This window comes from Xenopus laevis, chromosome 2L (genome assembly GCF_017654675.1).
Source record: "Xenopus laevis strain J_2021 chromosome 2L, Xenopus_laevis_v10.1, whole genome shotgun sequence".
In the NCBI taxonomy this organism is placed as follows: Eukaryota; Metazoa; Chordata; class Amphibia; order Anura; family Pipidae; genus Xenopus; species Xenopus laevis.
Window position 1 is genome coordinate 176,084,022 of NC_054373.1, and position 12,650 is coordinate 176,096,671.

The window sequence follows — 12,650 nt, forward strand, 5'->3', positions numbered from 1 at the left end:
ACCACCATGATGTCCCTGCTGTCATCAAGCTGCTCTTCCTTTTGGGATGCAGAACTAATAACCTTTTTTTTCCGCATGGACATTTTGGAGATCCCACCACCATGATGTCACTGCTGTCATCAAGCTGCTCTTCCATTTTGGAGATCCCACCACCATGATGTCCCTGCTGTCATCAAGCTGCTCTTCCATTTTGGAGATCCCACCACCATGATGTCCCTGCTGTCATCAAGCTGCTCTTCCTTTTGGGATGCAGAAGAAATAACTTTTTTTTTCCTGAAACCTTCATTTTCAACACAGGAATCCAAAAGTCAAATACACAAACCAAACTGGCAACTAAGTTGTACTATAGGAGCATCTCCGAATATGTCTTAGGGGTTTTGTTTTTGTAAACCACTGCCTAATAGCAGGTGATAGAGGATTATTTAAAAATGAAAAACAATGCTTAAAATATTATTATGTATTTACGAAAGAGGAAAAACAACTACATGGAATAAGGAATTAAACATTTGAATTCAGTACTTTTATTGTGCAGGGTTGAGCCATTTCACAAATATTATTTTGAAAGAATGTGAATGTATTTTTGACCTCTATAAAACACATACGCATGCCGCTTTGATCAGTCTAGTGTGGCACATGGGGATGACAACTTTTTTCCCTTGTACTAAAATAACTAGTCTGATGTCTATCTACCATCGTGTTTCTTCAAAATTGAAAAGAAAACTGTACAAAAACACTGATAAAAGAAACAATTTGCCATATACAATACTGCCGAACAACTACCACAAACAGACAATACAACGTACCGAGTTTTATTGCTTACATAACTTAAAGATGTAAAGGTTTGCAGCAACGTTTGATGCTTTAAAATAAAGGTTTAACCCTTTGGTGTCGGATTTTGTCGTGTTGCCCGTCGCCAAGCAGCGCGGCATAGATCAAAGAAAAAGCCACAACTGTAGAGTCGATGGCATCGGCACAGTGGCACGTAGGGTTAAAAACCTATTGCTTTTTTTTTTTTTTTTTTTTAGTAGAAATGGACCTCTTATTTTTCTGAAGTGCAAATGTAAAAATGTTGCTGTGGGAGTTAACCAAATAAAGCCAGTACTGAGAAGGCACGCACATTCTTTAAATAGTATTTAAAAGTATGGCTAGCATTTAGTTCTCATATACATACACACACATATTGTACCGCCATTAGTAACGTAGTAGCGTATCTATTAAACACTTGAAAGTTCTCTAGCAGAACCGTAACGCGATGCTTTAAATACCTCTTTTCTGGCACCCATTAAAGCGTTTTCAATTTTTATGTTTTTTATCATTTTTGTGCTATTCCAGTAAACATTTCTAAAGCGGGCCATCCTTACACAGCCCTAGTGCTTATTGTTATGCATTATCCTTAAACTCCTTCCAGTTGTTTTTAGCCATCCATTTTCTATTGATGCATGATAATATGTTATACATTAATTCATGATTATCAACTATTTCCCTTTCCCAAATTTGTAATAGTAAATGAGGTCCTTTTAAGACCTTTTAGTATTTCATTATCCAAACCCTGTTTGCGCTCTAGATTTGTGACATACAAACAAATGGATTTGTTTCATCATCATCATCATCATTGGCGTGAGTTGATTTTGCAAAGGAGTGCCTTCTTTTTTGCATTGCACTTTTGTCAATAAGATCTCCTAAGTCATATGTTCCTTCACACTTGTGTCTGATGTTGGGTTTCCATGTAGGGAATGTGAGAGTGATCCATGTTGAAGTCATCCAAACTTTCATAGTCACTTATGGCTAATTCTGTATCTTCAAATCCACAGCTAGCTGAGACATCTGATAAAGAAGCACCCACTGAATTGTGCAAGGATAAAGATACATTATCTGTGCTTGTCTTTTCCAATATTTGGTTTGGGCCTGGACCAAAAGTACTAAACGAGTGACCAGGTTGTGTAACAGATGTCTCAATTTCATTCGATAAATGATGGGGTGGAAGGTATTGGCTGGGATGAAACTCTGGCCGCCGTCTACAATTAGGACTAAGTGTGCTTGCCACAGATATTGGCTGGGATTTAGGTAGGGTGTCATAATGTTCTTGAAAATCATCTGGAAGTGGAGGTGGAAGCTGATCTTGGCTTAAATAGTCTTCATGTTGTGGAGGTGGGTAGTCACTGTCAATGTCATAACCACCCAGGTAATAATCTGTTTCCAGTTCTCTGGTGCTTCCATGGTGAGCTGATGTTCCTTCTGTCGCTTCATAATTGGGAACTTCTTCGATGTCAGACAAACGATCATTTGGCATCCAGTCCGACGTGTCCCAATGATACGCTGGAGAAAGAAGGAAGGAAGGAAATATTAATATACAGCCAAAGAGTGGAGATAATGGTTGAGGTGTGGCATGCACCTGTTAATAAAAGAAAGCCATGCTGTTTCAATATCATGTTTATGTGAACACGCAGAGGCAGCCATGTCTTATTAGCAACATCAGTGTATTATCGGACTCTACAAGAAGCAAAAAATAATCATATCATATTAGATGAAATGTTACCGCATGCTAGAACCTGGACTTTAAGAGAAGTATATTGGAAATTTGCCACGTGCTGAACAGAAATCTTGCATAATAAGTGAGTAGGTGGAAATATTGGTAGGAACAAAGACGAAGCTTTCGAAAACATTTTCTTTTCACAAGCACAACAAGTGTATAGCGGTCGTGAGTACAAAATGAAAATCGTGAAGCAACAACAAAATGCAGATGGGCCGGAGCTACAAATGTCACCTCTGTTGTAATTTTGTCCTTGGTCCATAACCGAAGCTGTTTGGTTCAGAGAAAGAAAAACAAGCCTTATAATCAATGAAACACTCAGGGAAACTGGTTCTGCATGCAGTCATCAATAAATATCTGGATTTTAACTCATCTAGAAGGAGATACTGGGCATAAATAAGCATAAACAGTGGAATATTACAGTGACGAGTTATGTATATAATTATAAATCTGGATACTCAAGTCAGAACTCATTGGCCCAAGCCCCAGCTCATTTTGATGTCGGAATTATTTTCACTGCAACAGAATTTCAAAAAATTCTTATGGAAAGGTGAGGCTAAAATTCAGTCTAAGATTCGATCGAATGTTACAGACCTAAAAACTCGAACCAAATTCAAATCAAATTCTAATGCCATTCAAATCAAGTTTTCCTCGAATTTCAGGAAGGCTATTAACGTCTTCAAATAGGTCAGCGGACCTCTGCCATTGACTTCTACATGAACTCGCCAGGTTTTAGGTGGCGACTTATTGAATTTGCGTTACTTCCAGGGTAGGGGGATGATAAATCTCGGATTTAGTGTTGGACTGGCCCACTGGGATACAGGATAACTCCCGGTGGGCCCAGATGTCAGTGGCCCTCTTGCTTCTAATCGTTTGGCCTATTTCATGGTCATACCCTATTTCTTTAAGAGGCTTAATAATGGAAGAATTGAGTATAATATGTAGAGATAAAAGACTAAGGGGGTTATTCACTAAATGACGAATGCAAAAATCATGAAAAATTTGTGATTTTTTTTTAAATAAAATCGGACTAAAAATCACAAATTTTCCAGAATTTATTAAACCCCGAGGATGGAAAAGTCCAAATCTGAAAATCCGGCATCTCAGAACTGTCGAGGTTGCATATAAGTATCCTGGGCTTTTGGCAATACCCCAACGTTTTCTGAGTTTTGGGGCTAAATTTGGAGTTTTCAGATGATCACAAAAATCGAATGAAAAATCCGAAAAAATTGCGAAAATCAGATTTTTCAAGATTTTTTCCCGCAAACAAAATTTTCAGGAAAGTGTATTAATAAATAAGCCAAATAACTCGTGTGGATTTGGTCAGTGTTTTCTTCAGAAAATATTGAGATAAATTCCGACTTTGATAAATAACCCCCTAGGAGAATAAAGAGGTTGAGGGAGGAGAGGAGGAATAATAGTTTGGAAAGTGGGCCCACGGTCTAAGGTTTTCTGGTGGGCCCCTGGCATCCCAGTCCCACACTGCTCGGATTGGAATTCAAATTTCGAATTTGAATTCGAGTTGGTTGCTTTAACCTCAAAATTGTGAGTTTTAACCAAAACAACAACTCGAATATTGGAATTTACCATTCAAACCATAGTAAATCTCTACCTTTATCTTTTACAGAATGAATGTCACCCTTATTTGATGGGTGTGCTGGGTTAATTATAGGGTTAGGGAGGTGAAATAGTTCAGTATGGGGCTATATAATTGGGCTAAGTTGCCCCTTCTGTAATATTTGAGTCAACTTTAAGGTGAATGGCATATATAGAGATTCTCTAATGTCCTTTTTGAGCCAGTGGAGGAATGACCAGCACCCTCCACCCATGCCTTCTGGCAATTGTCACTGTTTGTCATTTTTATTCCCTAAAAAGTGTGTAAAAAATGTATTTTGTGAGTTGAATACTGCCGTCTCTTTACTGACTAAGAGAAACTCTGTATGGGTCATTTACCTAGTCCTATTTCTCACCTGCCTGCTCAATAGATCTTTCTGCATATTGAACAATTCAAAAAGTTTGATCGTGAAACAAGTTCCAAAACACATGTCCTTCTCTGCTTTGGAAAACAAGAGGGTCCTTTTCAGTGGAAGAGAGGAAAACTAAAGGCTGCCGACACTTAGAAGGTCGAACAACAATGGTGTGAAAATGTACAGAAGACAAATATTGCAAAAGGTGTTACATATGAAAACCCTGCGAGTTCTGTTTTTATGAACAGTTTAAAGGGCAGCAAGAATGGGCATTAATCTAAACATCACAATTTATATCAAATGAATTCCTTTTACTATAGAGACAGAAAAGGCATTGACATTAACAGATATAAAAGAAAACTTTTAGGCAGTAAACCAAAATTTTCTCTATAATAATAAAAAAAAGAACATAGTACGAGTATGGGATCCGTTATCCGGAAACCCGTTATCCAGAAGGCTCCGAATTACGGGAAGGCCGTCTCCCATAGACTCCATTTTAATCAAATAATTCAAAATTTTAAAAATGATTTCCTTTTTCTCTGTAATAATAATAAAACAGTAGCTTGTACTTGAGCCTCAGTTCCTAACTAATATATCATTGATTCCTTCAGGTACTGAGATCCAAATTACGGAAAGATCCGTTATCTGGAAAACCTCTGGTCCCAAGCATTCTGGATAACACATCCCATACCTGTACCAGAAACCTCTTGTCCAGAAAGCTCAGAATTACAGAAAGGCCTTCTCCCATTTTATCCAAATAATCCTAATTTTTTTAAAATGATTTTCTTTTTCTCTGTAATAATAAAACAGTAGCTTGTACTTGATCCCAACTAAGATATAATTAATCCTTATGAATATTCTTTTAAAAATCCCATAGAAATAAATGCAGGGTGGCGGAATTTCACTCTAGAGGACCAACTTCACTTTTTGATAAATATACCTCTAACGACAATTTGCAATTAGTTTTCATTTTTTATTATTTCTGATTTTTGAGTTTAGATTTTTATTCAGCAGCTCTCCAGTTTGCATTTTCAGCTATCTGGTTGCTAAGGTCCAAATGACCCTAGCAACCATGCATTGATTTAAATAAGGGAATATGAAGAGGACAGGGCCTGAATAGAAAGACGAGTACCCCATTTGAAAGCTAGAAAGAAGAAAAAGGCAACTAATTTAAAATAAATAACGAAGACCAATTGAAAAGTTGCTTAGAATTAGTCATTCTATAACAGGGGTTACCCAACCTTTTTAAACCGTGAGCCACATTAAAATGTAAAAAGAATTGGGGAGCAACACAAGCATGAAAAATCCATTGGGGTGCCAGATAAGGGCTATGATTGGCTATTTGGTAGCCCCTATGTGGACTGTCAGCCTACAAGAGGCTCTAATTGGCACTATACTTAGTTTTTATGCAATTTTAACTTGCTTTTCAAGCTTGGAATTCAAAAATAAGCCCCTGCTTTGAGGACCCTGAGAGCAACACCAAGGGGTTGGAGAGCAACATGTTACTCACAAGCTACTGGTTGGGGATCACTGTTCTATAACCTATTAAAAATGAACTGGAAGGCGAATTACCCCTTTAAGGTATGGAAATACAAATTACAGGAAAGATCCATGACCGAGAAAATCCTAGATCCCGAGCATTCTAGATAAGAGGTCCCATACCTGTACTTTTGTTTCAAGAAGACTTTGTAATATCAGTAAAATTAAAGCTTATTATCGTAATGAAAGAAATTACAATTTGAAGAAAACGTGCCAATTCATGACAATATTTGAGACGTTATATTTAATAACAAATACATCTTTCTTTTTAAAATACAGTTGCATTCCAGTGTGTTTGCATAACGTTACTGATGAGCGCTTAGCACTCCCGCAATAGGAGGGAGAACATTCCATCTCCACTTAAGCGCTCCATGTAAGCAGAACTAATAACAGAACTGCCGTTACTCTGAGCAAAATTTGGTAAATAACAGAGTCCGTGCCGGGAAAGGGCACCCAGTGATTTGTTATGTGATTGTTATGCAAACAGACTGCTGTGAAGTCTCTCGGGCGCATGCAAAGTTGTACTGTCAATTGCACTCGACATAAGCGGGATATGAGCATGCACGGATAACAGCACAGCGGATTCAACGCGGTAGACAGAGTGCATCTATTTTTATTCTTTAGAATGCGAAAGGTTATGGAAAAGATGTAAATACCTTCATTTTCAACAGTATCAACATTGTTGACTAGATGTATGACAGTCACTATGGAGGCTTGAGGAAGGGGGGAGAGGAACAACAGAGGGAAGGGAAGACAACAGACACGTTAGTACCAAACTCCCACAGTACAGAGCTACTGTTATTTCATGTCTTATTTACACATCTATACAGACAAGTATTCATATATATAATTTATACCATGCCCCACTATCTTTCTGTTAAAGGCTATTGTTTTGATTTGCCAGTGTAACATGTGTATTTTCATAATAAACAAACCAAGATTGTTTGCATGACATTAAGACAGATTAAAATTTTATGTAAACGGATTCCCCTGGGAGCCCCCCTAACTTTATATGAATTCTGTTCCGAAGCTAGACTTGGTCACTAGTACCCTGGCCTTGAGGTCAGAGTCACCTGTGTGGCTGTAAGAGCAGTTCTTTCTTTATCTGTGCTGTGGAGCGATATATCTAGATTCTAGGCTCTCCCCCCGCTAAAGCTGCCCTTACACGGGCCAATAAAAGCAGCCGACAGACAGAGTCAGCATTTTATTGGCCTGTGTGCGGGGCCGTACGACGGGCTTCCCGATCGATATCTGGCTGAAAGTCGGCCAGATGTCAATCGGCAGGGTTAAAAATCCCGTCGCATCTGTTCGTAGATGCGTTCCCGCGATCCGACTGCCCATATTGGCAGCATTATAATCCGGATGCTGGGCCCTATGGCCCACGATCAGCCCAATATCGCCCACTTCATTGTGGCCATTTTGGGAAGAGATCCGCTCGTTTGGCAACATCGCCAAACGTGCGGATCTCTCTGCGTATGGGCAGCTTAACTCACCTTTTACAAGTCATTAAAAACTCAAGGATTCTTTTTGTTTGGGGTACTTTTTAATGTGTCAGATCAGGAAAGACACCTAAAAGCTCAAAACACCTTAAATAATCTCCTTAGTGTTGATGTTTCTGAATTTCTGGAATCCTGGGGGCATATTTACTAAAGAGCGAAGTGGCTAATGCTAACTACTTTTCACCAGCGTTGCCACCCACAAAGACATTGGCACTTTACTAACAGGCGCAGGCACCAAATCGCTAGTGAACAGGACTGTCGCTAGTGTTCATTCGCACTCTATCGGCAGGCAACTTTTCGCTCTGGCAAACAGGCGTTACTCCGCAAATTCACTAAACTGCGGATTTTACTGAACGTTACCTCTTTCGCCAGACTTGCCTTCACCACATCAGACCAGGAGAAGTGCTATAAAGCAGCCAGATCTTCCTCAATCTTCTGTCACTTACATCATATGAAAATGTATTAAAGTTCAAAAAACGCTGGCGACTTTTCCTTTTTTGAAGCAGAATTGCCTGCAAAAGTCTTGACTTAAACTTTTTGTGGCTGACAAACTTTTTTTGGATAACCGGTTTTCTCCAGACATTTCCTAACATATGGAACATTCATTTTACAGTGGGCTCATGTGTAGGGCATTATATTAACTCTCTTGTCTTTATTAAGTTTCCCTGGACATGTGTAATAATAAGTGGTAACTTCAAGCATTTGCACCAACATTTATAATAAAGACGTCCATACAACTTTAAATTACCCGCCGTATGCAAATTGACTTAAGCGCAAGATCACTAGCGAATTTTCGCTTGGCACAAATGCTAGCGCATCTTCACTATTAAAATCTCGCACTGCTGAAGTAACGCTAGCGAAAAATCACCATAGTTCGACGCCTGGGACGAAGCGTCGCATTTTAGTGAATTAGTGTAGTCGAAGCGCATATGCACCTGGCAAAGTGGTGCGATGTGTGCTTTTTAGTAAATCTGCCCCTGGATGGATATTCTGTGCCTCTATATCTTTATAGTTTTAGTTCCATGGCATGTGATTTAATTCTGAGGAATTCTAAAAACTGAATGGGTCGGTCATTCGATATCAGCTTTATAATTACCTATATACATTAAAAACCCTCACATTAATGACCCCGGTCAGGTTATCACCAATATTTGAAAGAAGTATAACAAGATGTTAGAGCTGTTGTGCACCAACGTTCCATTACTGTGGCCTCCTTAACAAAACCAACAACAAGGAACATGTATTGAATCACCATAAGCTTCTTTATAATGGCTCATATGTGCCACAGGCAGTGCGCTTACCATACGCTAAGGGCAAGGCCAGACGTGGCGTTTTTATGTTGCGTTTTTAAAAAAGAACAGCCAGGTGTAAATACGCATAAACTGCACTACCACTGAAACTAATGGAAAACGCACTATGGCAATTCACACAGGGCGCTTGCAAGCTGAAATCCGCCACAGGACGCCATTATTGGTGTTGTTTAGCACAAGAAACTACCAAATCAATAGACTCTATGGGATCTGCATGTTTGAAACCACACTTTGCGTAAATACATGAATAAACTAATGAAAAACGCATGTTGATGGTCGCATTTGGTTTCAGTGGCGTATTTACGCCTGGCTGTTCGTTTTTTAAAAACGCAACATAAAACACCGCAAAAACGCCACATCTGGCCTTGCCCTAAGGGCCAGATTTATCAAGGTTCGATAAAACTCCCATGAACTCGAAATTTGACCAATTGCAATTTATTAAAAATAAAAAAAAAAATCGAATTTTTGTAATTTGTGTTAATAGGATCGACCCGCAACCTCGAATGGAATTCAAAACGAATTTGATTCGAGTTTTTTCTCCGAAAAAAACTCGAAAGTCAGGAAGGCTGCAAAGAACTCCAAATTGATCCCAGGACGTCTTCCATTGACTAAAACAGCAATTCGGCAGGTTTAAGGTGGCGAATAATCAAATTTGAGTATTTTAAGGGCCAGTGTATGATAAATCTTGAAAATCGAATTGAAATTTTTTAAAAAAACTCAAATACAATTTTAACAATTCCCTAGTCGAATTTCACAGTTTTGGCCATAAAAAAATTTCAAAATTCGAACTTCAAAATTAAAATTTTCACTCCAACCCTTGATAAATCTGCCCCTAAGAGAGAATAGGGCAAACCTGTCCTCCAATAATACTCAATGAACGGTTCCTGTACACCACAGTCACAGCACTTCCCATATATTAGAATAGGAAGCTTCTGCCGGGATTTTTTGATCACCGTGGATTCACATTGAGAAGGTGACCGTGATCAAAAGTAAAAAATCTCTTCAAGGAAATATTTACCCGTAATTTACTAAAATGGCAGCTTTTTGATGGTGGGTTGAACGAGGAAAAGTGGCTGGTGGATATTAGAGTTTAAGAGCTACATATTCCCCATACACAATAAGAAGGGCAAAACAAACACAAACATAAATCATGATGGGACCTGTGATCCAGAATAGGCCTGGTGTTTTGCAGATAACGGATCTTTCCATAATCTGGGTTCTCCATGCCTTAAGCTTGTTAAATAGTATACTTTTTAAAAATGATTTATTTTTCTCTGTAATAATAAAACAGTAACTTGTACTTGATCCCAACTAAGATATAATTAATCCTTATTGGAAGCAAAACCAGCCTATTGGGTTTATTTAATGTTTACATGATTTTCTAGTAGACGTAACGTATGAAGATCCAAATTACGGAAAGATCCGTTATCCGGAATACCCGAAGTCTCAACCATTCTGGATAACAGGTCCCATACCTGTACTTTCTAATGAAAAAATAAAAGCATAAAGGGATATATCCACACTAAAAGAAGAGACAGAACACATTTGCTCGGTACAAGTCCTATATTATTGGCTCCTGCTGAACACACAGGTGTACATTGCCCCTTTAACACAGTTCAAAAATTTGGTGAAATATATAGAACCATTAAAGCAGCAGTAAGACGAAGTGAAGAAAACAAAAGTGAAATAAAGGATTATTAGGGACAGATAGGGTAGAAAATAGTCCACTAATATTATGAAAAATGAATGGGCAGATAGGATGGAAAATAGGCTGCCAATGACACTTTGCCCTGAAATATCTTTTATCCACAGTCTAAGGGCAAAAAATGTAGCTCCGTGGGTAGCTGTATGTTTCTTGTATATTGTAGGTTTCTTGCCATTTTCCTTAGTGTCCTATTTAACCAAGTAATTTGATTGATTTGAGGTCTAATATCCTTATCATTTACAGTAGGGGGTACATTATCCCTTATAATACATGAGTGATACTCAGAGTTCCCTGTATAACTCAGCCTGCAGCCTTGTGCCTTTATATGGTCACAGAACAACCCCTCAGTGACTTCTAATATCCTTATCATTTACAGTAGGGGGTACATTATCCCTTATAATACATGAGTGATACTCAGAGTTCCCTGTATAACTCAGCCTGCAGCCTTGTGTCTTTATATGGTCACAGAACAACCCCTCAGTGACTTCTAATATCCTTATCATTTAAAGCAGGGGGTACATTATCCCTTATAATACACGAGTGATACTCAGAGTTCCCTGTATAACTCAGCCTGCAGCCTTGTGTCTTTATATGGTCACAGAACCCCTCAGTGACTTCTAATATCCTTATCATTTACAGTAGGGGGTACATTATCTCTTATAATACATGAGTGATACTCAGAGGTCCCTGTATAACTCAGCCTGCAGCCTTGTGTCTTTATATGGTCACAGAACCCCTCAGTGACTTCTAATATCCTTATCATTTACAGTAGGGGGTACATTATCTCTTATAATACATGAGTGATACTCAGAGTTCCCTGTATAACTCAGCCTGCAGCCTTGTGCCTTTATATGGTCACAGAACAACCCCTCAGTGACTTCTAATATCCTTATCATTTACAGTAGGGGGTACATTATCTCTTATAATACATGAGTGATACTCAGAGTTCCCTGTATAACTCAGCAGCCTTGTGCCTTTATATGGTCACAGAACAACCCCTCAGAGAATTCATATAGGGTACAAAGTTCTTTTTATTTTCTGTAAATGCAATAAAAAATTTGTAAAAAATATTTCCCTCAAAACTACAAGAATGTATGTAAACCCCAGCGTTTTTTAGGGAAGTAATATTCTGAAATGCTTCCACTGCAGCTAAAATAGACACATGGAAAAGTCAATAACTCATTTTCTTACCATTGTCATCACACGAATCTGACTGAAAGGAGTTCAGAGACTGGTTTTCAGAGTTGCTGCCTTTATTGCTTCCAACAAAGCAGGTCACCTCTTCAGAGGCATCCAACCCCTTACCTATATGTATATAAAACAGAAATATAATCAGAATTGTCACATGTTGTTTATGTCACATGTTTATGTCAGTTGGCGAGCACTGTTGCATGGGGTACCGAGTCTGAGCCTGATCCTGAGCCTGATCCCGAGCCTGATCCCGAGTCTGATCCTGAGTCTGAGCCTGATCCTGAGTCTGATCCTGAGTCTGATCCTGAGTCTGATCCTGAGTCTGAGCCTGATCCTGAGTCTGATCCTGAGTCTGATCCTGAGTCTGAGCCTGAGTCTGAGCCTGAGTCTGATCCTGAGTCTGATCCTGAGTCTGAGCCTGATCCTGAGTCTGATCCTGAGTCTGATCCTGAGTCTGAGCCTGAGTCTGATCCTGAGTCTGATCCTGAGTCTGATCCTGAGTCTGAGCCTGAGTCTGAGCCTGATCCTGAGTCTGATCCTGAGTCTGAGCCTGAGTTTGTAGATTTTGCCCATGTCTACTTGGGTTTCCTCCCTTGTTCCGAAAACTGGCAGTTTGATTAATTCCTGATGAAACTGATCCTAGTGATAGGGACCTCAAGTACCACTGGGGCAGGGACTGATGTGCATAAATATGTTAGCGAAATATCAATGAACTCATGTTTCTTAGTTCTATATGTTTGTGACCTTTAAAACAACGGGTATAGACCTATAAATACTTTTTTGCCATGGAGATATTCAATCTTGAGGATATCAATAATGTCATCAACGTACTGCGTCATTCACAATATTCACAGCCATTTTTGCCCTGGTTTTCCTGCAAGCCAACCAAATATAAATCTGTGATTTTCC

At 39.0% G+C, this 12,650-nt stretch overlaps 1 protein-coding gene across 7 annotated transcripts in view; it reads right to left on the reverse strand.

Annotated features, from left to right (window-relative positions):
• Positions 1-505: 505 nt before the first annotated feature.
• Positions 506-12,650, reverse strand: part of LOC108708756 (protocadherin Fat 3-like) — a 406,168-nt gene continuing 394,023 nt past the window's right edge. For 3 of the 7 annotated variants that reach the window (XM_041582699.1, XM_041582698.1, XM_018247785.2), the window contains 4 exons: positions 11,742-11,855; positions 6,693-6,749; positions 2,765-2,800; positions 506-2,316 (listed from right to left, as the gene is read on the reverse strand). In XM_041582699.1, coding sequence (XP_041438633.1) covers positions 1,697-2,316; positions 2,765-2,800; positions 6,693-6,749; positions 11,742-11,855 — 827 coding nt within the window. In that variant the 3' untranslated portion in view covers positions 506-1,696. The remainder of the gene's footprint in view (positions 2,317-2,764; positions 2,801-6,692; positions 6,750-11,741; positions 11,856-12,650) is intronic. The other 4 variants (XM_041582702.1, XM_018247788.2, XM_041582701.1 and 1 more) reach the window with 3 other exon arrangements.